This window comes from Mustela nigripes, chromosome 12, assembly GCF_022355385.1.
Source record: "Mustela nigripes isolate SB6536 chromosome 12, MUSNIG.SB6536, whole genome shotgun sequence".
NCBI lineage: Eukaryota > Metazoa > Chordata > Mammalia > Carnivora > Mustelidae > Mustela > Mustela nigripes.
This window is the reverse complement of record NC_081568.1, coordinates 34024993-34052727: the sequence shown is the minus strand read 5'-3', so window position 1 is coordinate 34052727 and position 27735 is coordinate 34024993. Positions and strand designations below refer to the sequence as shown.

Genomic DNA, 27735 nt, shown 5'->3' with positions numbered 1-27735 from the left:
CTTCTTCGTGCTTTTATCTCCTAAATTTTCTGTAAGAGCTAGTTTTAATTTTGTAATTTAAAAAAAAATCAATAAAGGCTACAGGGAATACAATGATGAATATAACAGTGCAGCTGGCTTTAAGTATTCACATGTGGATTAATTTTTTGAAAATTCTAAAAGTGTAGAAATGAAAATTGAAAACAGAAGGGAAAAAATAGAGCCAAAAGAGGAGCAGAGTACATAAATTTGGAACATAAAAGTTCCAAATGAGCAAATCCTCAAAGAATAGTTCAAGAGGAAGACTAAGAAGGCAATTTCAAAATACTGTCTTACCCTGATGGCCTACTAGGGTAAAAACGTAATATATGATAAATGTGACATCACAAAATGGAAGGAACAAAAGGTATAAGATGATCAGTGAGATATGGGGGGAGGGGAATCTACCCAAATCTAATATCAGACTTCAAACTAAATTCTAAATTCTATTGATTAGAATGAATTATAAAAGAGAATGAGCCTTTGTGGCACCTGTGACTCAATCAGGAGAGCATGCAACTCTTGATGTTGGGGTCGTGAGTTTAAGCCTCACATTGGGTGCAGAAATCACTTAAATAAAATTTTTCAAAAGAGAGAGAACTGGAGCACCTGGGTAGCTCAGTGAGTTAAGGCTCTACATTCAGCTCAGGTCATGATCTCAGGGTCCTGGGATCCAGCCCCCCATCGGGCTCTCTGCTCAGCGGGGAGCCTGCTTCCTCCTCTCTCTCTCTGCCTGCCTCTCTGCCTACTTGTGATCTCTGTCAAATAAATAAATAACATCTTAAAAAGAGAGAGAGAATCAACCCATAAAGAAAAAGAAAAAAGGAAACCTTGGTGAATCTCTCTCTAGTCTTTGAATTAAAAAGTATTTCTTAAATTAGAGCAATGGGGAAAATAAGGAAAACATCAATAGATTTAAATATGAAATGTGTATGTATTATACTCCTCAAAAATCAATATGACAAAAAGTTAATATAATAAAAATTTAATATAATTCAATATAATAAAAAATTTAATAAAGACAAAACACTAAGATCCTAATACATGAAAAACAAACACAAATGGTCAATGCTAAAAGAAATGGTAATGACCAAATTAAAAAAAAAAAGTTCACCCTTATATGAATCAAAGTTACAAAAAGTGAGATACTTTTTTTTGTCTCTCAAAATGAAAGAACCAAAAAATCCTAATAATGGGGGGATCCAGATGGCTCATTCAGTAGAGCATAAGACTCATCATCTTGGGGTTATAAATTCAAGCCCCACACTGGGTGTAGAAATTACTTAAAAATAAAATCTTTTAAAAATCATAACAATGTTGAAGTGAAACAATTAGCTGGATGATCCATTGATGAGATTATGAACTACGTAAAAGTTTCAGGAAAGCGTAATTTACCAACATGTATCAACCAGCCAAAAATGTTGATATCCACTCAACCAGTAATTCCACTTCTAAGATTTGATTAATCCCAGGGAAATAAATGAAGGCACACATGATGAAATAACACAGAAAAAATGTTAGCACATTATTTTTAATTGACCAAAAGTGGAATTAAATGAAAAGCCCAATTTTGTGTTAACCATTGAATAAAATGTGGTGTATTAAAATAAGAAAATCCGCCCAAAATTAAAATATATATACAAAAATTTCTTAATGACTCATCATGCTATATGAAGGAGAAAACTTATGATAAAGTACTAAATGGGAAAAATGAGGGGCGCCTGGGTGGTTCAGTTAATTAAGTGCCTGCTGTCGGCTCAGGTCATGTTCCCAGGGTCCTGGGATTGAGTCCCACATCAGGTTCCCTGCTCTGCGGAGAACCTGCTTCTCCTTCTCCCTCTGCCTGCTGCTCCCCCTGCTTGTGCTCTCTCTATCTCTCTCTCTGTCAAATAAATAAACAAAATCTTTAAAATAAAATAAATGTGAAAAATGAAAATGATATTATATCCTGATCCAACAGGATAAAAATGCATGGAGGGGCACCTGGGTGGCTCAGTGGGTTAAAGCCTCTGCCTTTGTCTCAGGTCATGGTGCTGGGATCAAGCCCCACATCGGGTTCTCTGCTCAGCGGGGAGCCTGCTTCCCCCCCTCTCTCTTTGCCTGCCTCTCTGCCTACTTGTGATCTCTGTCTGTCAAATAAATAAATAAAATCTTTTTAAAAATGCATGGGAAAAAAAGCTAAAAGGAAACAGTAAAATGTTAATAGTACTTTTCACTGAGTAGAGAGATCACAGACGATCTTTATTTTCTACTTTGTACTTTACCGCATTTCCAAAAGTCACATACTATTTTTATAAAATAACAATAATAATAATAATAATAAAGTATTCCTAAATAAATAAAGTACTCCTGTATAATCACAACCAGTTTCTTCTCTAGGTTGAAGACATAAATTAAGAGTTGTATTGGAAGAGGGATACCTGGGTGGCTCAGCGGATTGAAGTATCTGATTCTTGGTTTTGGCTCAGGTCATGATCTCAGGGTTGTGGGACTGAGCCACAAGTTGGGCTCCACAGTCATCCTGGGGTTTGCCCGTCCCTCTCCCCCTGGTCCTCCCCCAACTTGTGCAGTCATGCTCTCTCTCTTTAAATAAGTAAATAATCAAATCTTTAAATAAGTAAATAAAATCTTTAAAAAAAGAGAGAGAGAGAATTGTACCAGAAGAGTTAAAACAACTTAAAAATGCCATTAGACCAATCTATTTACTTACCAGTTGAATATTGCTACAGCAAATGAAGCTACACAGTTAGGACAGCCTTTCAAAGTGCTTCTAAAACACTTACAGAGTGAGACAGAGACCTAAATAAGGATGGGTAGCAAACAGGAAGGTTTTTATAATATAAAACACAGAGAATACTATATCCAATTGTTTAATTCAAATCCTTCAAATATAAAGAGATGTCCCATATGCCCTAGAGACAGTCTGGTATAGATTCTGGATATAAGAATAAAAAATCAAATGATCATATCAAGTGTTTCAAGACATAACTGCAGAAGTCAGAAGAGTTAATTAAAGGGGAGCCTGGCATTTTTCAAAGTGCTAGAACAAGAAATCCTAAAATTTTTATAGAACCAGAAAAGACCCCAAATTGCTAAGGAAATGTTGAAAAAGTAAAACAAAACTGGGGCATCACATTGCCTGATTTCAAGCTTTACTACAAAGCTGTGATCACCAAGACAGCATGGTACTGGCACAAAAACAGACAGAGACCAGTGGAACAGAGTAGAGAGCCCAGATATAGACCTGCAACTCTGTGGTCAAATAATCTTCAACAAAGAAGGAAAAAATATCCAGTGGAAAAAAGACAGTCTCTTCAATAAATGGTGCTGGGAAAATTGGACAGCTATGTGTAGAAGAATGAAACTCGACCATTCTCTTACACCACACACAAAGATAAACTCGAAATGTGAGACAGGAATTTATCAGAATCCTAGAGGAGAACACAGGCAATAACCTATTCAACATTGGCCACAGCAACCTCTTTCAAGACACGTCTCCAAAGGCAAAGAAAACAAAAGTGAAAATGAACTTTTGGAACTTTATCAAGATCAAAAGTTTCTGCACAGAAAAGGAATCCGTCAACAAAACAAAGAGGCAACCCACGGAATGGGAGAAGATATTCACAAATGACACTACAGACAAAGAGCTGATATCCAAGATCTATAAAGAATTCCTCAAACTCAAAACTCAAAAAACAGATAATCACATCAAAAAATGGGCAGAAGACATGAACAGACATTCTCCAAAGAAGAAATGCAAATGGCTAACAAACACATGAAAAAATGTTCATCATCATTAGCCATTAGGGAGATTCAAATCAAAACCTCATTGAGATACCACCTTATACCAGTTAGAATGACCAAAATTAACAAGATAGTAAATAACAAGTGTTGGAGAGGATGTGGAGAAAGGGGAACCCTCTTACACTGTTGGTGGGAATGCAAGTTGGTGCAGCCACTTTGGAAAACAGTGTGGAGATTCCTTAAGAAACTAAAAATAGAGCTTCCCTATGACCCTGCAATTGCACTACAGGTATTTATCCCAAAGATACAGATGTAGTGCAAAGAAAGGCCAACTGTACCCCAGTGTTCATAGCAGCAATGGCCACAGTCGCCAAACTGGAAAGAGCCAAGATGCCCTTCAACAGACAAATGGATAAAGAAGATATGGTCCATATATACAATGGAATATTATGCCTCCATCAGAAAGGATGAATATCCAACTTTTGTATCAACATGGATGGGAGTGGAAGAGATTTTTTTTTTTTTAAAGATTTTATTTATTAATTTGACAGAGAGAAATCACAAGTAGACGGAGAGGCAGCCAGAGAGAGAGAGAGAGAGAGGGAAGCAGGCTCCCCGCTGTGCAGAGAGCCCGATGCGGGACTCGATCCCAGGACCCTGAGATCATGACCTGAGCCGAAGGCAGCGGCTTAACCCACTGAGCCACCCAGGCGCCCCGGGAGTGGAAGAGATTATGCTGAGTGAAATAAGTCAAGCAGAGACAGTCAATTATCATATGTTTCACTTACTTGTGGAGCATAAAGAAGAACATGGAGGACATTAGGACAAGGAAAGGAAAAGTGAATTGGGGGAAATCAGAGGGGGAGATAAACCATGAGAGACTATGGACTCTGAGGAACAAACTGAGGGTTTTGCAGGGGATGTTGGGTGAGCCTGGTGGTGGGTAGTAAGGAAGGCACATATTGCATGGAGCACTGCGTGTGGTGCATAAACAATGAATCTTGGAACACTGAAAATCTTTTTTTTTTTTAATTTTTTTAACTAAAAATAAATAAAGGGAAGCCTGGATGGCTCAGTCAGTTAAGCATATGGCTTCATCTCAGATCATGATCCTGGGGCCCTGAGATCAAGCCCTGCATCAGCTCCCCACTCAGTGGGGAGGAGTCTGCTTCTCCTTCTGCCCTCCCTGCCACCATGCTCACGCTCTCCCTTGCTTGCTCTCTCTCTAAAGTAAATAAAATCCTACAAAAAAAAGAAAAGAAGAGGAGTTAATCTTCTTAAAAGGCAGTAAGAGGTGTTTTGTTTTGTTTTGTTAAGCAGGCACCACTGGGCTTTCCCCTTTGTCATTTCTGTTAATTTTATAATTTTATCTGCAAAACAGCTACACAAATAGACCAAAATTGTTACATTTCCTCAAACCACCTCCACTGAAAACAACGACAACAGAAAATATGACAGAAAAAAATCAACAAAGAGAACTTTTTTTTTATGTACTTCCTGGCACAATGCAAACTGTGGCTAAGAGATCTGACCTGATGTCCAACTTCATGAAATATTTCTTGGTTCCTCCTGGTTCTTGGACATCACATTCATGGTAAGATTATTCTGTTCTCTCCCAGTGGGGGATGTTTGTCTCCATGTCTTAGCCAAGGCAACGGTAGGACATCGTGCCGTCACAGTCATCATTCAAATATTCATTTTTCCATTCACTCAACTACTATTTAGTGCCTACCACGTTCAGGCTGGATAGGGAAGGTAAATTTTCCCTGTAACTCTGAAGACTAATATTTTAGGACTGAAAGAAGCTACATTCAAAGCTTAGTGAACAGTTACATTATCTAAAACAGTTGAGGTATTTAAAGCAGTCATCTAAAAATTTTCATAGCTTCCTAATTGGTTGGCCATTATTCAGGGTGAGTGGGGATGGCACAGATATGGGTGAGTATCCTTGAATCTCTGTGTGCATCAGAATTGGCTCCAGGCTGAAAAAGTGCCTCACCTGTGCACCATTTCTAGCTGTGTGGATGTACGGCTGTGATCCACACACATACATTCCTAAATATGACTGAAGTCACAGTTTAAGAATTCATAGAATTCTTTTCATACTATGTATCTTCTCATTAAGTGAACGCTAAGATGAAGTTTTAAAAGTATTAAAGTTAGAAACTTCCAGAGATGTCTGGCTGGCTGAGTCAGTTTCGCATCCAACTCTTGGTTTCAGTTTGGGTCATGATCTCAGCGTTGTGAGACTGAGCCCTGCATCCAGCTCCATGCCCAGAGATGAGCCTGCTTGAGATTTGCTCTCTCCCTCTTCCTCTTCCCTTCCCCTTCCTGCTCACTCTCTCTCTCCCCTGCTCCCCAAATAAATTTAAAAATCTTTGGAAAAAAAAAAAGAAATTTCTAGAAAAAATTACTCATTTCTGAAAACAGCTTTAGAGGCACCTGGTGGGCTTCGTTGGAAGAGCATGTGACTCTTAGTTCCATCTCAGGGTCATGAGTTCAAGCCCCACATGGGTATAGAGTTTACTTAAAAGGAAAAAGAAAGAAAGAAATAAAAATAGCTGTAACAACCAGGGCTATATAGCAAAAAAATATATCATTGCCCTCTCTGCAAGATGATATTCAGAAGAGGGATTTAGCTTAAACTGAATACCAATGAGTAAAGAGTTACCAGAAAGTTTCAATATATTATACCTCACTGAATAAACCAGGCTTAATATGATCATCTGAAATCAATAAATTCTCAGACTCTACCGGGAAAAGAATCAAGCCCTCACAGACAACTTTAATCACATCAAACAAACAAACAAACAAATTAAGAGGAAACCACTAAAAATATTAAGGACAAGACACCAAGGGGAGCCTGGGTGGCTCAGTTGGTTCATCATCTGCCATCCGCTCTGGTCAGGAGCCCTGCTCAGGGAGCAGTCTGCTTCTCCCTCTGCCTCTGCCCCTCCCCCCCACCTATGCTCTCTCTTGCTCGCTCTCCCTCTCTCTCTCTCAAATAAATAAATAAAATCTTAAAAAAAAAAAAAAGACACCAAGATGAAATGGATTTACCACAAAATTCTGTAACGATTCTAATGAAGTTTTAGCATTATTTACTGAAATTATTCAATAGTATGTAATTGGATCGGGGAAATTCCTGACTTCCTGACCTATAAGGCATCCAATTAGACAAGCTCAAGAAACACTTTCTGCTTCAACAAGGCCATAGTATATTTAACGATATAGTAGCAAAGACATTAAAATTATAAATTACAGAATATATTTATCCAAACCAAAAGAAATATCTCATGAACAAGCACTACCAAGACCAGGAGAATTTTTAATGTAATGTAATACTATACATTGATTCAATGGCAAGTACAGCATGTAAAAACATTCTGAACTACAGCATCTATACATGAAGAAATGTCGTTATTAATAGTACATAATTTTGCACTGAGTGCTGTTGTTTACCCAGCACCCACTTTGTTTGTCCTCTGGTCACTACTCTGATTTCCATTTTCTCCACACAGTGTAGGACCTTGACCCCAGAAACCACTCCAGATGCAGGCTGGTTGCCCTAAGGGTAATCTCATCACCTTATTAGTGACCAGTTCAGAAATCCAGATGTAAGCCAAGGGGTTTCTCATTGCCTTGTCTCCGTGAACTGGCTCAGAGATGAACACTAACGCAATGAAGGCCAATAAGAAGACGGGAAGGTTTGCTCAGGGCTTCTGAAAAAGAAGTTTCCTTCCTCTTCAAGAGGGAACCAGCGGAACTGACCTGTCTTGTCCTGTGGGCATTGTGTTGGGCATGCCAGAGGGCTCAACCCGCTGCTTCCTTCCAGCACTGAGGACAGGGCCAACTCACCGAGCAGGGCAAGACAAGAGAACACAGGAGCACAGTGAAAGACCCCTGATTTCAGCACACCTACCCACACTTCTGCCTGGACTTCCTCTGCATACCTAACCCAAGAAATATCCTTTCTGTTTAAGGCAGAATGTGCAGGAATTTCTGCTTCTGACAGCCAAAGTCATCATAATCAATACATAACAAAGGCTCTTCTGGAATTTCAAAATCACAAATGGGGGTGAAAGCTTTGGCTTTTAAGCTATAAAAATGCCTACAGAGAAGGACAAAAGGGTTTTTATACACTTAGGTATACCTATGAGAAAAACAGATAATTGATTATGTAATTGACCAGAAATGGCAAGAAACTGCAGAGTATGTGATCCATGGGTCTTTCATCTACTTGGGTGGATTTAGCCAGCCTCATGGTGCATGGAGCAACATACTGATTCAACCCCTCCTCTATGTTATCACTGGCTAAGCTTTAGACAGCTGTGTTGGCAAACAGAGATTCTAACCCAAGCTTAAAGAGCCAAGCAGAGTATTTAACATGTGAGTTCTATTCATAAAAGTAGAGACCAGTTTTCTCTGCACAATTGTATAAGAAACAGAGAGAAAGCCAGGCCAGCTAAACCTTGGCTTTTACAAATTGAATGCCGTGAGATATTTCTAAATGTAATACTTACGAAATGTGATTAGTCAACAGCATATTTTAGCAAATTAGAGAAATCCCGAAAGATTTATTTAATGAAAAAAAGCTAAAAACAAGCTTTTTTACCTAATTATTAAAGGACACATTCATAAAAAATTTTTTAAGGATTATCTTAATAATCCACCTCTTATAGCTGCAAAATTCTGTATAAATAAAAATCAAAATTTGTCAAGATTTTACCATGGCTCCATAAGCAGTAGGAATTCTTAAAAAAACAGTCTACCATATTTAAATTGTAGCGTGAAAGTATAATGTTCTTTTTTTTTAAGATTGTATTTATTTATTTGTCAGAGAGAGAGAGCACAAGCAGGGGGAGCAGCAGGCAGACGGAGAAGCAGGCTCCCCACTGAGCAAGGAGCCTGATGGGGCACTCGATCCCAGGACCCCGGGATCATGACCTGAGCCGAAGGCAGATGCTCAACCAACTGCATCACCCAGGCACCCCAGAAACATATCAGGTATACATTCTTAAACGTGTAACATCTCTATTCTTGTATAAATTACAACATTCTTTGTGTTCCCTCCAACACATGCTTAGATGTACCTTTGCTACCAAAATGCCTTAAAAACTGAAGCAATGAATATATATGACACATTCTGATTTTACTAGTTTTATAAAATCATTAAAAAGATTTTTTTTAAAATAGAAATAATACTGCTTATTTCCAATGTTATTCAACTTAGGTCAGGATGAGATTACCTGACAAAAGAGCCTTAATGAAATGCATATCTTTGGAAAATGCAGTTTTTCAGGGAATGTCTTAGGCATTCCACAGAGTCCTTGAGACTGTCCGGACTTCCTATTAAAAAAGTCAAGGGGTGCCTGGGTGGCTCAGCTGGTTAGGTATGAATCTTGATTATGGTTCAGGTCATGATCTCAGGGTCATGAGACAGAGCCTCAAGTTGGGCTCTGCACCCAGTGAGGAGTCTGCTTGATAGTCTCATTCCCTCTTCCTTTGCCCCGCCCCCAGCTTATGCAGGCGTGCACAGGCTCGTTCTCTCTCTCTCTCTCTCTCTCTCTCTCTCTCCCCCCTCTCAAATAAATAAATAAATAAAATCTCAAAAAAAGAAAAAAAAGAGGTAAGTTTTCAGTCCTGAGTACCATTTGTAAAACCAGGCATCACCAATGGCAGAAAAGAGAACAATGCTAATGCTCTCTATGCCAGGCCCTACATGGGATTGTTTTCTTCATCTACTCATGAAAGAGTTCTACGGGATAAAAATTTTACCCCATTTTCAGAGATGAAGACTTGGAGGTTCAAAGAGACACATCAGCCAGCTATCAGGCAGTGGACCTAGCATCTGAATCTACTCTATTGGGCTCTAAATCCAAGATCTGATCCCCTGTGAATACATTAAACATGAGATAAAACTACAAAGTGAGAAAAAGGAAAAAGCTATTAGCTGCTCACCAAAATCCATGTTTGTTTTGGGCTGAATTGTGTCCCCAGAAAATTCCTATGTTGGAGCCCTAACCCCTAGTACCTTAAAATAGGACTGTATTTGGAGCAAAGGCCTTGAGAGAGATGATTAAGTTAAAATGAAGCAATTAGGCTGGGCCCTAGTCCAGTCTGATGGATATCCTTAAAATAAGAGAAAATGTGGATACAAAAAGAGGCCAAGACCATGTGAGGACACAGCAAGAACAGAACCATCTACAAGCCAGAGAGGACTCAGAAGAAACCAGACCTGCCTATGCCTTGACCTAGGACTGCCAACCTCCAGACTGTGAGAAAATAAACACCTTGTTAAAACTGGGATTTTCTTAGCAAAATTAGCTACTACTTAGCTAACTAATTAGCAGACTAATACAAGGTTCTGTTATTCCTGCACATACAGCAAAGCAACAATTCCCAGCTTCTCTTAACAGTTAGGGTTGGCCGTATGACTAAGTCTTCCGAAGAAACGTGAGCAGGAGCCATAAGTGGCATTTCTAGGCATCCTATGCACATTCTTCTATGTCCCCATTCCTTCCAGATGACTGGAAGAGAAACCGTGCCTAGAGTGCCCTTCAGAGCCTCATAATGACGACGACAGCTACACTGTCCTACCTGAATCTCCAGACAACCATGTGAAGGAGAGTTGCCCACCAGTGTGTCAACCGCCCATTCCTGTTAACTGAGCAAGGAGTAAATTTCCATAATGTCTGAGCTTTTGCCTTGCTTTCTTAGAACAGCCAGACCACTCCAACACGGAGGCACAAGAAAGTATAGGGAGAGTGGAAAGAAGGAAAATACTGAAATGCATGTGGAGGGCCACACTAGCTGCTCGCAGTAACTCCATCCGGGGTTCTTCCCCAGAGATGGCCTCGGCCTCCCAATCCTTTTCAACTCAGGGACTGCCAGGGATGGGAACACAATGCTTCCAATCTTGCAACACACTTTTGGAGAAATAACAGACCAAACCAGAGTATAATTCTATGCCATAAATTTTCCTAGCAGACCATTTGTTAAATTTGGCCCAATAACTCACTAAGTGTGCTCAAACACACTCTCAGAAGTCACGACTGATAAATGGTAATGAACACTCCCCATCTTGGCATCTTCCTCCTGATGACAAGTTGCCCTGTTTGTGCTGAAAGCTACCAAGAGGTGTGTAGACAGCCTGTGGTTACCAACCCTTGATATTGCAACACTTAAGTCTTTCTCTCCATCCTTCAAAACTCTCAAAACAAATGAAAATTCGTAGAAGTAATATTACAAAATTCCATACAGCCATATGATAAATTTAAGGGAGGGAAGGAAGACCCATGAATTAGATCAGTCAGTAAAACACAATAAATAATTAGAAAAGAAAGTTAGAAATGACTGATCTCTATAGTTTTGTACTGTGAGATCCTCTTGCTTACAGAGAAGGAGAAGACCAGTCTCTCTAAACAATAAACATGGACTTTGGGCCAAAACTCCATAGAGGCATGAAAACAATATTATCTTGGTGGTTTTCACAAATGGGAGAGTATATCACTGTATCAATTATTCTCTTGCCTGAACATAAGTTTGAACATTACTGTGAAAAACTATTCTTGTGTGCCGTATTTCTACTCATCGGGATAGATAGATTTCAAAAAGACAAGTAATGTCAGATGGAGAACTAATGCTGATTTTTGAGGCAATGGCAAAATATCTCCAGTTTGCTGTCCTACGCAAATAGCCTTTACATGTCGGGGAAAACAGCCCCTCCCATTTCTCCAGAGTCATGTAGAATGATCACAAGTATCCTGTATAGGGTATATTCTACAGACCTTACCTAGTATAGATAAAAAGCATCATAATCTGTATTGTGCCTAAAAAGATGTCCCAGCTTATATGACCTATGAAATTATAATTTATAATCACACAATGAATATCTTCCTTTCTGCCCAATAAACACTTTCTAACTCCTAGACAGACCTCCTACTACTTCCCAGTTCTAGCTCCTGAGAGACCTAGCTAACCACCTCAAATTACAAATGTGGCAAGTATTCTGGTTTTGGAAAATTTTAAAAAGCTAGGTTCCCAGTCTTAAGTTAGCCTTTGCAGCATTCTTATCCAAAAGTTGAGCCAAGAGAGTGTTCTTTCTCTCATTCCTTGGACAGCACCGAAAAATAAGAGATATAACAACGAAGACCTCAAGATGGCACCCACAACAAGAGAGATGCTGAAAAATCTCGAGTCTCAAAAAGTTTAGCAAAAAAGATTATGAGCACAACCTGAACATGGCCAGAGGGACTTATTTTTTAATAGTAGCCCCAAAGGACAAAGAGCCAGACAGGGAAGTTGGGTAGTCTTCCCGTGTGTGCAGAGCACCACAAAACGGGACTGTCAGCCCTGTCCTGAAGCTACCTACATTAAGTGACACTAGAGCCTTTAACCCTTCACCCACCCCAATCTAGGGAGTCCAGATGATGGCACAAGTATGTGGTACAAAATGGCAGCATAATAATTAGCAACCTCCAGAGATATTTCATTCCACATACAATCTACACAAAAACAATGTAATTGTTCTTTCAAGCCCGAAGACTGAGTACACCTTGGAGGATCAAAAATTTGCCAGCTCCGTAAGGTTGCTACCCGAAGCTAGCTAACTGCCCATGCCCCCCTCTGAGTGTCCTTATCCAAATCCAGTCCTGTGTGCAGCCTTCCAAGCACCTGTGTCCAAGCAAGTGAGCTTGGCCAACTTCTGACGTTTGACTTAATCCCCTTTGGATCCACTCAAGGAAACTTGAGAATAGCTTGTGTTCCGAGAAGTCTTTCAGGACCTCGACACACATCAGGTGATCCATGCAGAGACCCAGGACATAAACCAGTCAAGGTACAATGCCAAGGACAGTTTTTCAAAGGGTATTTGTGCTTTTAAAAAGTCTTTTCATCTTTTCGTTGAAATGCTCACGCTTTCGGGTCTCAGGATAAGAAAGATCTTTAGAAAAATCATCTTCTTCATAATATTCCCACCAACTTTTCTCTTTTATTTTGGCTTTCAAAAAAAAAAAAAAAAATGTAGGGAGACTTGCGTGGCTCAGTGGGTTAAGCCTCTGCCTCTGCTCAGGTTATGATCTCAGGGTCCTGGGATCAAGCCCCGAATCAAGTTCTCTGCTCAGCAGGGGGCCTGTTTTTCCCCCTCCCCCTCTGCCTGCCTCTCTGCCTGCTTGTGATCTCTCTCTCTCTGAGTCAAATAAATAAATAAAATCTTTTAAAAAAGGGAAAAAAAGGTAACAGAAGACTAGTCCTCTGGTCAGCCACTTCATCTAACTTGAACATGCTCTGAACAGATCACTGCTTCAGAAAGGACAGAAGACAGTAGAGGCTCAGTGGAACAGATTAACAAAATGTCTTTAACAAATCCTCTTTAAGACTATTACACAATTTGATCTTTTACTAAAGTATACTTACTATAAAGTCCTTATTTAAAAAATAAGTATTATTAGAGGGAGTAGGCCCTAAAAAGAGTATGTGTTTTATACAAGAAGTCTTGAGTTGTATTGCTTACTTTAGGCTTTATCCCCAATAATAATTCTATATACTATGTCCAAATTATCTGATGTCCAAAAAGAGCATGACTTGACTAAAACCAGCTTCCTGTCCGAAATCATGTACTCCAAGAGGAAATGTTTTAGCACCCTCTACTGGCCACTTGTTGTACCTATTCAGCTCATAACCTCTCCCGAACATGCAGCTAACTTCCAAAGGTCAGATGGGGACTACAGCAAAGACCACCCCAACCCTCCTTCAACATCCCTCCTGTGCAATAGCTGGGCCACAAGCCACTGCCACAAAAGGAAAGGACAAAATCCTTCAGCACTCTCCTGCCACTGCTTGTTCATGAGTCAGCAGACTTCACCAATACTGCCATGAGCCCCTGGCTGGCCTGATCTGCATCCACCTCCAGTAACCAACCCACCTCATTTCTAGACTCACAGATTCTTCTATGGGTTAACCCTGTGTCACTAGCCCATGCCATCTGCTTCCCCTGGCCAGCTCGGGTGGGCTGTGGGTGTCTGGAGAGACCAGCTCGCCTCTCTGATATCCTCTGGGTAAACAGAGGACAGAAAGAAGAGCTTGGGGGACACATTTTCCCCTAGAGGCTCACAGATGTGGTGTCACTCAAGTTCTTGCCCTTGCATACACATTATTCAGCTGGGGGGTTGTGGGAAGATGCCAGAAGAGAACTTCTCCTCTCCCATGACCTCATGACAAAGCAACTTCTAATTTTCCACTGTCCCCTACAGAAAGCAAGCCTCCTTTAGAAGATTCTAACACAAGTAACCATTAACCCTCTAAGCTCTCATTATCTGGCCCACTTCCTTTCAGAAAGGAAAACAGTAGAGTTAGCACGGTGGTCATAGCAAGGAAAGGGAGAAGAGGAGGGGTAGAGCATTTCTTCAAAGCCGAAATCTTGCTAGATCAAGCTACTGTTTCCTGATTAATAACTGCTTACTAAACCAGTAAGGTCTAATCAATCATCTACTGAGAGAAAAATATTCTTTAAAGAGGATGTGGTAAAGGATTGGAAAGTAATTCCTGCCATCAAAGAGCTTGCAATTTGGTTGCAAAGACCAAACATGCCAAAGGAAATGATTTTAAAAGTGATAAAGTGTCGCATCCTTTAGTAAAAAACATATACCAGAATTCCCAAAAACATGCACACACACACCAAGTCCCCTTCTCTCTCTCTCTAGTGTATGGAGAAATGGTTAAAATATTAATAATGGTCATCTCTGCTGCAACTTCTGGTCTGTACTTTTTTCTTCATATTTTTCAGTACTGTCTGGATGTCCTACAATAAGAATGTAGTATCTTAACAAAGGGAACAGAAATAAATTAAAAAACCAATTCATCAAGGGTATCAACAAACGAAATCGCTTACAAATATAATACGATATATAGAATATGACTATGAACACAGTTACATAAAAATATATAGAAAAAAAAATGGATGCCACTATTAATGATCCTCTTTATCCAGGCAATTTTCGTCCATTCTGGCTTTCATGTGCTTTCTCATTTTCTAGAAAGTAAATCAATCTTTACTTAAAGAAATTCCAATGTTAAACAGCTTTCACCGTCCTTTTGAAATACCACTAGTCAAAGTGCTCTGCTGATAAGCGTGAGCTTAAGGACGTACCTGGAATCAGCGCTGTGCTGATGAGAATGTCCACCTCCTTGCACTGTTGGGCAAAGAGTTTCATTTCAGCCTCGATGAACTCTTTGGACATCTCTTTCGCGTATCCTCCTTGTCCCTCCCCAGATTCCTTCAAGTCCACCTCCAAGGGCGCAGCACCAAGAGACTTGAACTGCTCCAAAGCTGCAGCTCTGGTGATTATTGAAGGGAAAGCGGTGGTTATTTCAAGCCCTTAACAGAAATCAAGATCAGCTTTGACCTACACATTTGGGGGGGGGGGGGGGGGGGGGTTGAGGTTTTTCTTTTAAGTTTTTACTTATTTAAATTCCAGTTAGTTAACATACAGTGTAATATTAGTTTCAGATGTACAATATAGTGAGGCAACACTTCCATACATCACCCAGTGCCCATCACAACAGGTGCACGCCTTAATCCCCACCACCTGTTTCACCCATTCCCCCACCTACCTCCCCTCCGGTAACCAGTTTGCTCTCTACAGTGAATAGTCTGTTACTTGGTTTGCCTCTTTTTTTTTTGCTTTTGTTTGTTTGTTTTGTTCCTTAAATTCCACATATGAGTGAAATCATTGTTTTTTGTCTTTCTCTGACTTATTTCACTTAGCATTAGGCTCTCTAGCTCTATCCATGTCACTGCAAATGGCAATACTTTATTGCTTTTTATGGCTGAACAAAATTCCATTGTGTGTGTGAGTGTGAGAGAGAGAGAGAGAGTGTATGTGTATACCACATCTTTCTTATCCATTCATTAGTCATTGGGCGCTTGGGCTGCTTTCATAATTTGGCTATTACTATGTTGCTATAAACATTGGGGTGCATGTATCACTTTGAATTAGTAATTTTGAAAAAAAAAAAAACTAGTATTTTTGTATTCTCTGGCTAAATACTCAGTAGTGCAATTGCCAGATTGTAGGGTAGTTCTATTTTCAAACTTCTGAGGAACCTCCATACTGTTCTCCAGAGTGGCTGTACCCGTTTGCATTCCCACCAACAGTGAGGGGGGTTCCTCTTTCTCCACATCCTCACCAACACATGATGTTTCTTGTGTTGTTCATTTAAGCCATTCTGACACGTGTGAGGTGATCTCTCATTGCAGTTTTGCTTTGTATTTCCCTGATGATCAGTGATGTTGAGCATCCTCTCATGTGTCTACTGGCCATCTGTAGGTCTTCTTTGGGAAAATGTCTATTCATGTCTTCTGTCCATTTTCTAATTGGATTGTTTGTTTTTTGCGTGTTGAGTTTTAAGAAAAGCAAACTGTATATATGCAAAATTGGACATTTTCTTTTGATATCTCTGACTGGGCTATCTCAGTTATTTCCAAAAGTATGTGCCACTTCTACAAAAATTAATTTTTCCTGGAAAAATTAAAACTATAGGGAATTCCAACTTCTACTTACTTCAGTCACAAAAGGAATTTCACTACTGATAACTCCAACAATCACTTCTGATTCTTGGGGCCCCACTATCAATAATGATGTGAACTCTGACCTACATTAAGATTTGACTTCATTCAAATCACTCAAGTTGAGGTCTTCGTTTATAAGTGTTCTGAATTAGGGTGACCTCTCTCTCATGAATGACTCTTAGAAGTATTTTAACAAAGTTATTTTTTGTCCCTAGTCCTCATTAAACTGTGCTTGAAAAAAACAACCTATAAGAGGTATAAAGAGCCAATACATTTAAACTACATAAAAATACATTCAGTTTAAAAATAAATAAACACTAGGGGCAGTGGGGTGGCTCAGGTCATGTCTCCAGGTCCTCAGATTGAGCCCCACATCAGGTTTCCTGCTCAGCCGGGCGTCTGTTTCTCCCTCTCCCTCTGCCCTCCCCCTACTTGTAGGCGCTCTCTCTCTCTCTCTCTCTCTCTCTCTCTCGCAAGTGAACAGGAGATCTTAAAAATAAAAATAAAAATAAATAAATAAATAAACACTAGCCATGCACCATGTACTGGTTGGAAAACCAGAGCCAGCAAAGATCTCAGTCACGCCGGATGGTGTGTTTGACTTGTCAACACCCATCCCCCTATAGTGAGTCCCAAACATCCCTGATGACAATGATTATTTCAGGGGCTTGCTAAAACTTCAAATTCGTAGGCCCCTTCCCAGACCCACTGAATTACAATCTCCCGCAGAGAGGCCAGAAGCTTATTTTTAGCAAGAGCTGTGGGTAATTCTGGCCACCAGGGAACTTGGGGAAACTGTGGTCTGAGCCTCCCAGTCCCCAGCAACCACTGGGGTCAGAAAGAACAGACCCAGTGAGTAGGACATGATTGAGCAAGAGGTCTTCACCTTTCTGCTGGCTTGAACAAGGAAACTTCAAGCCCAGATTGCCTGCAGAAGCCAACCTGAGCCAAAGCTGAAGACAACAGAAAGGACAAAAAGAACTTGGTCCTGGAAGGCACCAATGCGCTGCTGACACGAGTGTGAAAAATGGAGCCCTTCCCATGAATTTTCATTTAGGAGAGCTAATACATTTTCTCAGAGTTTAAGCCAGTTTGAGTTGTTTTCTATTCCTTACAGCCGAGGGTATACTACTGTTTACCAAGTTTTAGAAATGTCTACTATTTTTAATGAAATAAGATAAATATAAAATGACATATATGTGTAAGTGATCACAATTTTGATCAAAAGGTATCTACATAAATATCTGTAAGAAATGATGCCCTAAAAATCATTAGCAATTATCTAGCTGGGAGAATTACAAAAGGCATTTTTCTTTTCTTCCTTATGGTTTCTCTGTATTTTTCAAAAATGTACATGCATAATCGGAACCATAAATGCTTTTTTGTAATTTTTTAAGATTTTTTAATTTATTTGTCAGAGAAAGAGCGTTCACGTGAGGAGGGGGAGCAGCAGGCAGAGGGAGAAGCAGGACGCAGGACTCGATCCCAAGACCCGGGGAATAACTGACTGAGCCACCCAGGCATCTCCTATTTTGGAATCTCTGCCTTCAAAATAATTATCATTTAAAACTATTATAATATATCAAAATGTAAGACATGAATATTTTTGACCCCAAAATTCCTCTTCTAGGAATTTACCCTAAGGAAATAATGAAATCTCTCGAAATACATATGTTCTGACACAGAAAATACATGCAGTATTGTTTATACATAGTAAAAATGTCCATTTAAAGGGGACTAATTAAGTAGGTCACTGTAATTCCACACAGTGGAATCCTATGCAGCCATTAAATATATTTGTAGGTAAGTAAATATCTTCATGATCTACTGTTAAGCCAGTTAACTAGTACTATCAGTAAAATTATATTTTAAATTAACATGTAGAAAAGGGAACATATACAAAGATGTTAATAGTTCTTTGCAGGGAATAGGCTATTTTCACTTTTTGTATTATTTTATATTTTTCTGAATTGGGGAAATAAGCATGTATTATGTTTATGATACGAAATAAAACTGAATGTTATAAAATTGATTATATCTCTTTATAATATGTAAAGCAGGGCTATTTATCTCTACATCATAGAGATCTGTAAAGAACAAAATAAAGCATATAGCACAACGCCTGAGAGAGTAAGCATTAGAACAGGTGTCCAAAAACTACAACTCCTGACCTGCCAATTGTTTTTTCTTTTTGTTTTTAAGATTTTATTTATTTATTTGAGGGCGCCTGGGTGGCTCAGTGGTTAAGCCGCTGCCTTCGGCTCAGGTCATGATCTCAGGGTCCTGGGATCGAGTCCCGCATCGGGCTCTCTGCTCAGCAGGGAGCCTGCTTCCTCCTCTCTCTCGCTCTGCCTGCCTCTCTACCTACTTGTGATTTCTCTCTGTCAAATAAATAAATAAAGTCTTTAAAAAAAAAAAAAGATTTTATTTATTTATTTGAGAGAGAGAGATCACAAGTAGGCAGAGAGGTGGGTGGCGGGCGGCGGGGGGGGGGGCAGGCTCCCTGCTAAGCAGAGAGCCCAATGTGGGGTTCGATCCCAGGACCCTGAGATCATGACCTGAGCCAAAGGCAGAGGCTTTAACCCCTGAGCCACCCAGGCGCCCCTGCCAATTGTTTTTGTAAATAAAACTTTACTGAAACACACACATATATACACACACACACACAAACAGAAATATTAAAAAGTAAAGCTATTGTTTTCTAAACTTCTCAATGTAGGCATTCAGTAGGATGCTCACTATAGTTACGAGGGGAATCTCCTAGTTATTGTTTGAAAAAAATTTTAAATCACACCCCTTTAATATCACTGAGCAATGAGTTGTCCTTAAGGTTTTAGGATGTTTATCTGAAAATATATATTATTCAGTCTTCCAACAAGAATTTGTAATCGTGTGTTTTCTAATACATTTGGATTTCACATTTATATATGATACCAATCTCCAGTCTCAAAATAGTGATTAATGAGCTATAATTCTTAGAAAAGCATTATATCAGTTTAGGCACATCTTTCTTCGTTGTGTACTTGAACTATCCTAATGAGCGGTAAATGGAGTTAAGCAACAGCCACCCTCAAGCTATCAGCTCTGAATACAATCTAAACCAATGACATCAAAATACCTAATAAATTCTCAGTAGCTGTCCCAACATCAAGTTTCAAAACCTCTCTAAGCCAAAAATACACATTTCCACTTTAATGCTGCTTACTGTCACTACAATGAAAATTTGCACAACCTCCTCCCTCTGGGTTTGGCTGTCTTCAAAGACTTCACATCAGCAAAATTAAAAATTAAAAGACATCACTAATGACAGGCTTGACTCTGGTTATCCTTGTCTTGCAACCTGGTTACTTCAAAAATGCCTTTTCTCATGTGAGCAGGATAGCTTTCCATCAGTATATCACTTCTCTAAACTCCAGGTAAGCCCTGACAACCATGTTCTATGGAACATTCCTTACTCCAGAAATGCACACTCTTTCCAACTTTGAATATTGCAAATTTTTTGGAAAATTTTGATCATTCTATTTTCAAGATTAGCCATGGTATTATTCCTTTACCGATCTCAACTGATAATCACCTTATGCTTCAACCTTGAAATAGTATTCATACACATAAATGAAAGCCACTCTCAATAAACATTTAATAAAATCCAGTATCTAGTATCTTCTAAAATGAAGAACAATTTTAATCAAAATTTTCTTTAAAGAATTATAGATAATGTTGATATACCTGCTTTAAAGTACACTGTGAACCTAACTGGCGACTCTCCCCTAGAGGCTCTACTATTGCCCAATCACCTCTATCTGCTTCCAACCATTCAAGGCAGAGTATACCCCTTACCTCTCTGCCACCTGTCTGTTCTCCAAAATGTCTCTAATGCTGACTTTTTTTAAACTAAACTCTATGCCCAACATGGAGCTCAAACTCATGAGGCCAAGATCAAGTCACATGCTCTACTGCTGAGCCAACCCAGTGCCCCCAAAATATCTCCTCTACTACTTTTTTTCTTCAAACTCACAGATGTGGTGGTCACATCCTGCCTGATTTGTAAATGCATCCTGAACAGAAAGAGGACATGGTAGAGCAACATATCACAAACTCAGGATAGGATTAACTCTAGTCCCACTGCTAATCCACAGAAAGAAACAAAACTGAATGCAAGTCTTTTCTTTTCAAGTCCTCTGCTTTTTTTTTTTAAGACTTTTACTTACTTGACAGAGAAAGGCACAGCAAGAAAGGGAACACAAGCAGGGGGAGAGGGAGAGGAAGAAGCAGGGCTCCCATCAAGCAGTGAGCCTGATACCAGGCTCGATCCCAGGACTCTGGGACCATGACCCGAGCCAAAGGCAGACACTGAACGACTGAGCCATCCAGGCGCCCCCAATTCCTCTGCTTTTTAAATGATTTCTTCAGTACTAAGTCTGGGCCCTTCCATTTTTTTTTTTTTTTTCCCACTAGATAATATTTTTCCACTTCGAGTTAACATTGAAGAAGCAAAAATAGTTTTAAGTGGAAAGAGCTTATAAAGCAGTTCTCAATGTGCAACTGCCATTTATAAATCCTAAGGAAAGCATAATACCCACCTGAAACAAAATGCTTTTGCCTTAGCAGCAATCACTAGGAAGGCACATACCTGGTGTCAAATCCTCGAACAATTGCACCCATCGACTTCGCCGCACCTGCAGAAGCCAGCCCAGCAACACCACCACCAACAATCAGAATCTATGGGAAAGGGCAGAATGGTATATTTTAAATAAAGTTCATTATCAACTGATTGTGAAAAACCACCAGCTAATAACTGTCAGCGGCTAGGGCACTACACAGTTAATTCAGTAACATACCAGGTGTGCTGGTGGTGAATAGCCCTCAGTTAATACACTGAGTGGACAGACAACTCTTTAAAGGAACCACCACTGTTTTCACAAATTCATCAAAGGACCACCTCACCTGCTGGCAAAGGCCCACAACCTTCACTGAAAATAGACAACCAGCCTCTCCAAGTGGAAGCCACGTACAGTCTGATGAACAGTACACACATTAAAGATTACTAAGTCTTTCCTAGTGTATAAAAGCTATGTGTACTGAAACAAATTCCCAGCGTAGCATTCTAGCTACCTCTCCCCTCTCAAATGTGAAGGTTTTTCTATGTTCATAAGATGTCAAAATAAGTTTCAAAGATGGGTACAACTTTGGTGAAATAGCTACTCTGCCCTGTATTTGGAGCTCAAATGCTTCTGAAAGAACAGCAGGTGACGAACTACGTAATTCTGAACCATTATGAATGAACCATACCACGGCAACACAATGACTCTCCCTAGCCATGGAAGGATCAGAGCCAAGAAAACCAAAGAATTCCTGAGAAACAAGAGTCGCCCCTGCCTTCTAAGAAACACAATAAGAGTAGTGTTGTCTCTAGTCTGGAATGGGCCTTCCAGAAAAAAAGTTCTATTATACTCCCCAGTCAACTGAGGCAACTCCTTGTGGTTGTGTTTAAAAAAAAAAAGCCACCCACAGACACAGAAACAGTGCAGCTTTATAAATTCCCACCTACCCATCATGTCCCTATGTCCTTCTGCCTCTTTAAGAAGCCTAGTCAACCCATGCTCCAGGGCCCCCCTAAGCAAGTGTTTTAGAAATCCTGTGAATTCATCTTGATGGTGATGGTTTAGGGTTTGGGGGTTACTCCACAGAAAAGGAGACAAAGAGAGACCAAGGAGGCTCTGGGCTCCAAGGCACCCACCCCACTTCACACTATGACAATGTGAACTAAGGGATGCTTCAGGTGAAGCACCTGCCTTCAGCTCAGGCCTGGGATCAAGGCCCAAGTCCGTTCCCTGCTCAGCAGGGAGTCTGCTTCTCCCTCTTCCTCTGCCTCTCTGGCCCTGCTCCTGTTCTCTCTCTTGCTCTCTTGCTCTCTCGCTCTCTCTCTCTCAAATAAATAAATAACATCCTTTTTTAAAAAAAAAAACTAACAAAAAAAGAATATGTGAAATAAAAATAAAATATCTAAAAATCACAGGACTAGACCAAGCTATCCTGCATCAAGAAATGACCCACACACACACACACACACAAAAAAAAAAAAAAAAAAAACCCTTAATTTAAAAGCCATAATTGCACAATAATAAAGCTGTGTAGATCTCACAACAGGAATTTATTTTTTCTGCAGCACCAGGTGAAGAAAAAGACACAGAGATTAAGGGGCACAGTCAAATCCTGACTCGACTACCAACTAGTCCTGGGTGACCCTGAGCAAGCCATTTGGTTTGTGCAACAGAGCAGTCAAAACACCCCTACCCAGATGGCAGTTATATTAAATGATTGAATCTAAAGCTTTGACTGCTGACTCACAGACCACAGACATATACTCGGGAAACAGGGAAGGCCATGGGAAAGAAATGACCTTTAGGAACATTCTTTATCTCCAGGGTGCCTGGGTGGCTCAGTCAGTTAAGTGTCCCAATTCTTGATTTTGGCTCCGGTCTTGATCTCAGCATCGTGAGATCATCAAGTCCTATGTCGGGCTCCACACTCAGAATGGAGTCTGCTTGAGACTCTCTCCCTCTGTCCTTCCCCTCACTCACATTCTAAATAAATAAATAAGATATTTTAAAAAAGGGATATTCTTCATTTCCAATCACTTAACGTGTTCCTCCTCTCAGCCTGCCAGCTCAGTTAAGAGCGCTAATTGTGCGCACAACTGTTCAAGCCAAAACAGGAAGGTCATCTTGAGGCTTCCCTTTGCACGTTTCCACCTCCAGTCCACCAGAAAGTACTCTTGGTGTCAACTTCCAAAGATCTCCCAATCCATCCCCTTCTACACATCGCTCTTGCCACTGCCTCCCAGGGCACAACTTCCACCGTCAATTCCGTACAGATCTTGCCTTCCCTCTCCCCCCTACTAACCATTCTCCCAAAGAACTTCCATACGATTTTTTTTTTAATTCTCATGAGATAATTATATATATATATATATATATATATATATATATATATATGCCTCTGTCCCTAATTCCTGACACAGAACTCCTAGAACCCTTGTAATTTCCAAAACCAGAAAAGCACTGGGAACATTTTTTGCTCTAATAACTCGTCTGTGACCCCAGTTCATGACACAGAGTTCCTAAATCCCTTGGAATTTCGAGGGTGATAGCAGGATCTTCTGTTCTAACAGAAGATGGCCGCCGACAGCTGCTGAGAATTTTCAGCCCCACCTCCCATTCTCCAGAGAGAGGAGAAGGGTCCAAGGAGTTAATGATCAATTATGCCCACATGATAAAGTCTCCTTTAAAAATCCCAAAAGTACAGGGTTTGAAGAACTTCTGGGTGAATACAGGGAAGTGCAAGAGACAGGAGCGTCCACGGAGGGCACGGAAGCTCCACGCCCCTTCCCACCTCCCTTGCCTCAGGCATCTCTTCCATCTGGAAGTTCATCTGTACCCGTATAACCTTCTATAAATTTCCTGAGTTCTGTGAGCTGTTCTAGCAAATTAACTAAACCCAGGGAAAGGATTGTGGAAACCTCTGAATGATTTACAGTCAGTCTGCCTGTAACAACCTGGACTTGGCGACTGGCATGGGAAGGGGGGTGAGGGCAGCCTTGGGGGACTGAGCCCTCTACCTGTGGATCGCACACTACCCCCAAGGAGATGGTATTAGAAATAAGTTGTGGGACACACTGCTGGTGTCACATAGTTGCTCAGTGTAGAGAAAGCCCCACACATTGGGTGACCAGAAGTGTCAGAAGTGAAGTGTTCTATGGGACAGTAGAGACACAGAAGCAAAAGTGAGTTTTTCCAAAATGACCCTGAATTAGACATTTCCATCAGCTGTAAGAGAATCTGAACAACCCTGACAAGAGAAGCCCAACATCATCCAGCTCCAACCTACCTTTCCACCAACTCACATCACTCCCCACCTTGTTCACTGCACTCAAGACCAATAGCCTTCTTTATCCTTCTCTGTTTCATCTCAGGGCTTCACAGGTGCTGTGCCCTTTGCCTGAAATCCTGAATACCTGGTTCGTTTCTCACCATCCTTTAGGTCTCAGCTCAAGTGTCAAAGGAGCCTTCCCACAGTCCTAGTGAAAGCAGCTGGCCCCCACAACTTACTATCACACCGTCCTGGTCCTTTCATGTTTAAGATTATCTCATATACTTGCTTGATTTATCGCCTCACTGTGGCCCCTACTAGAGTGTAGGTTTCATGTGGCAGGGATCTCTTTTGCCTTGTTCATTCCGCAGCTTCCAGAATAGTGCCTGACCTATCATAAGCCATCAAACGAGGCTTGTTAGCTCATTCTAGACAAGGAAGAACCCTCCGTATTTATAGGAAACCCAAATAAAAAGTTATTCAATCTACCTTGATATCAATGCCCCCCTAGTGTCTAATTCTTCAATACCAAAAAACTATTTCTGACGGATGACCACAGTCCCTTAACCTGTGGTTTAAATTCTCAGTAAAGACAGTCTCTATTCTACCTTCTAAAAGCTGATTGATTCTCCTTCCTTTAAGCCTCTCGTCTTCTGTTTCACATTTTAATCTCTTATATATTCCCAGCTTTCCTCTCAGTTTCCACATTCCTCAGGAAAGAGCCTAACCAAAACTGAGTAACAGGTTTGTGCATCAAAGCATTCAGCCAGTTTAAAAACAACCTTGAACTGCTGGCTGCCATGAGTGCCAGACCTACTCTTAAGATCCTGACAAAGAAATCAAATGGAATCCCTTCAGGGGCACCTGGCTGGCTCAGTCAGAAGAACATGTGACTCTTGGTCTTGGGGTCATGAGTTCAAGCCCCACTGGGTGTAGAGATGATTTAAATAAATAAATAAATAAACTCCCCCCCCCCAAATGTAAACCCATCATATGTCACATCCCTGTTATTTTTGCTAAATTTCCTTGCTGTGTATTCTGGCCTCCATTTAAACCACTTGCCATTTTCCTCACCTGGCCTTTTTTTAAGGCAATATACCACTAGATTCCTCAAAGCTGCCATATCTTTTTTTTTTCCCTTTCATTTTTTTTTTGGGAGATTTATCTTGTATGAGTTCTCAGTTTGTATAATAAAGTACTTAAGAGCAGGAAGCACCAAGGAAACCTGTGCCGACAGACATCCTCTTCAGTCCTATTTCCTCTACCCAGACAATGTGCTTCCACCGTCATTTCGTGGATGCAGGGCTGAAGGGTTTCGAAGCAATCTCTCTTCCACCCAGCCATCCCCACAGCTCATCAACGGCCCCTCTCGGCTTTCAATCTAGATTAAAGAAATCACACCCCTTCTCTCTGCCAAGGACCGGGATGACGCCACCTCCCTTCCCTCCCCCCTCCTCTTAACCCATTTTTGAAGATAAGGGAAAAAACTAAGACAATCTTTTCTGTGAGTGAAATGTAACAGCTGGAAAATCGAGAATTTGCTGAACTAAGACAATCTTTCCTATGAACCAAGTGTCACAACATTGTGAAATCGAGAACTTACTGAATGGTATCCTGAAGTTTTTTTTTAAAAAATCAGTAATAAACTAATAAACATGCTACACAGAATGAGTTACCCAAAACACCTCCAAGAATTCAAGTTAGCAAGTCAAAAATGGAAAAACACTAGCATTTCCAGAAATGTCCAAATTCTTTTCTGTCAAGCATCCGTAAACAGCCTTGAGGCTCCACCGTGTGTCCGTAGGTGCCACAGGGTTATTAGTGTGAAGTCAACATGGAACAAAACTTTTAAAACAATTATAGTTTAGTACTATTTAGTACTACACCTACTCTCACTTTTCATCCATTCATATTATAAAGAAATATGCAAAGTTTTTCCTACCTTAGCTGGAGGAACTTTTCCAGCAGCTGTGATCTGACCAGTAAAAAACCGTCCGAAATGATTTGCTGCTAGTACAACAGCTTTATAACTGAAAAAAATAAATATTTCCATGAAATGAAAGATCTTAGACTCCTCTATTATCCTACCTTGCCAATTAAGCTTTCTTTAATCGTCAAAGAAAAGTCACTAACATTTTCGAGTACCTATTAGTACTAGTAACTACTAGTACACTAGTACACTAGTACTAGTACACAAGTACACGTACACTAGTACACTCACATGTTCCCTGGGTCCTGGCTGGAGTGCTGTGTACAGAGGAGACTAAGGCACTTTCTGCTCGGAGGAATGTGGCTCAGACTGAGGAATCATGCCTGCCCTGGGGAGGGATGGGAGAAGCTGTCTGAGGGTAGCCTGTTCCGGACTTTGCTAAAGAGTGGGGAAAATCTGGAAACAGATGATGCTTCTGAAATCACCTCCTCTAAGAGACTAGTTGAATTAGGTTTTAAGCATGAAACCTGTCAAAAACCATTCTCACTGTCGCATGGATACCTACTCCTTTAACCTCCACCACAATCCTGTAGAAAGGTACTGTTACTACCTTCATTTTATAGATGAGTAAACAGAGACACAGAGAGAGTCAGGGAATTTAAAACAAACAAACAAACAAAACACTTCCCTTGATCAATAGTGGTTGAAAGCATGAGATGCTGAGACAGACTGCCCTCAGCTCAGGTCCCAATTCTACCACTAACCAGGCTTTGTGACCTTGGGTAAATTTTTTTAATTCTCTAATCCTTGGTTTCCTTGTCTATAGAGTGGGGGGGAAAAAGCATCTGTCTCTTAGTGTTTTTGCAAGGACTAAATGGAATAATGCAGGTGAAGCTCTTGGCACAAAGCCCGCCACAATAAATGCTTGGTAAATATTAGTGTTTCTGACTAAAGAAATACTCTGTGCAAGAAAAACTAGTAAGATATATCAATTTTCCTTACTAGGATATGTTTAACATATTAGAGTGAGTTCATTTTCAGATCATTTTATACCTTAAAGACACTTCTGCAGTCTCACTTGATAACATACACACAATTAAAATCACAATGCAAGTGTGTAATAAGATTTACTTGCTAGCTGACAGTAAGACCTTTCCCTGATCCTATTTTTTATAAAATAATACTTGATATGATAATGGATGCAAAAGTGTAAAATAGTAACCACTATTACTTTGAGTATTATTATAGCAGGAAAATAGTATTTTAGAGATTACGTTATTTGTTAGTCTTACTTCTGAATCCAAGTCATAGAAATTTTCAAAAAGCAAACTTAATAAAGATTCACAGGCCACTGTAAGACACTGGAATATTTCAAAAGATTCAGTTGATATGCTGAAAAAATAACAAAAATGAGATGGAGCACACAGGAAATGTACAAGAAAATGTTGATGGGGGAAAAGTAGTAACAGTTTGTCCTTTTTTTGATGAGAACAAAATAGCCCAGAAGAACATCAGTGAACTGGAAGGAGTGTGTCCTCACTGTAACATGGCTATGTGTGTGAGTTTGACAGTGATTTATCACATACTGTGTGGATAAGTATAC

General features: G+C 40.2%; 1 protein-coding gene across 4 annotated transcripts in view; it reads right to left on the bottom strand.

Moving 5' to 3' along the window:
* Positions 1 to 27735, bottom strand: part of NNT (nicotinamide nucleotide transhydrogenase) — a 92225-nt gene that overhangs the window by 50173 nt on the left and 14317 nt on the right. For all 4 annotated transcript variants that reach the window (XM_059417091.1, XM_059417093.1, XM_059417090.1 and 1 more), the window contains exons 5-7: positions 26145 to 26232; positions 20964 to 21052; positions 14912 to 15099 (exon numbers count right to left, since the gene is read on the bottom strand). In XM_059417091.1, coding sequence (XP_059273074.1) covers positions 14912 to 15099; positions 20964 to 21052; positions 26145 to 26232 — 365 coding nt within the window. The remainder of the gene's footprint in view (positions 1 to 14911; positions 15100 to 20963; positions 21053 to 26144; positions 26233 to 27735) is intronic.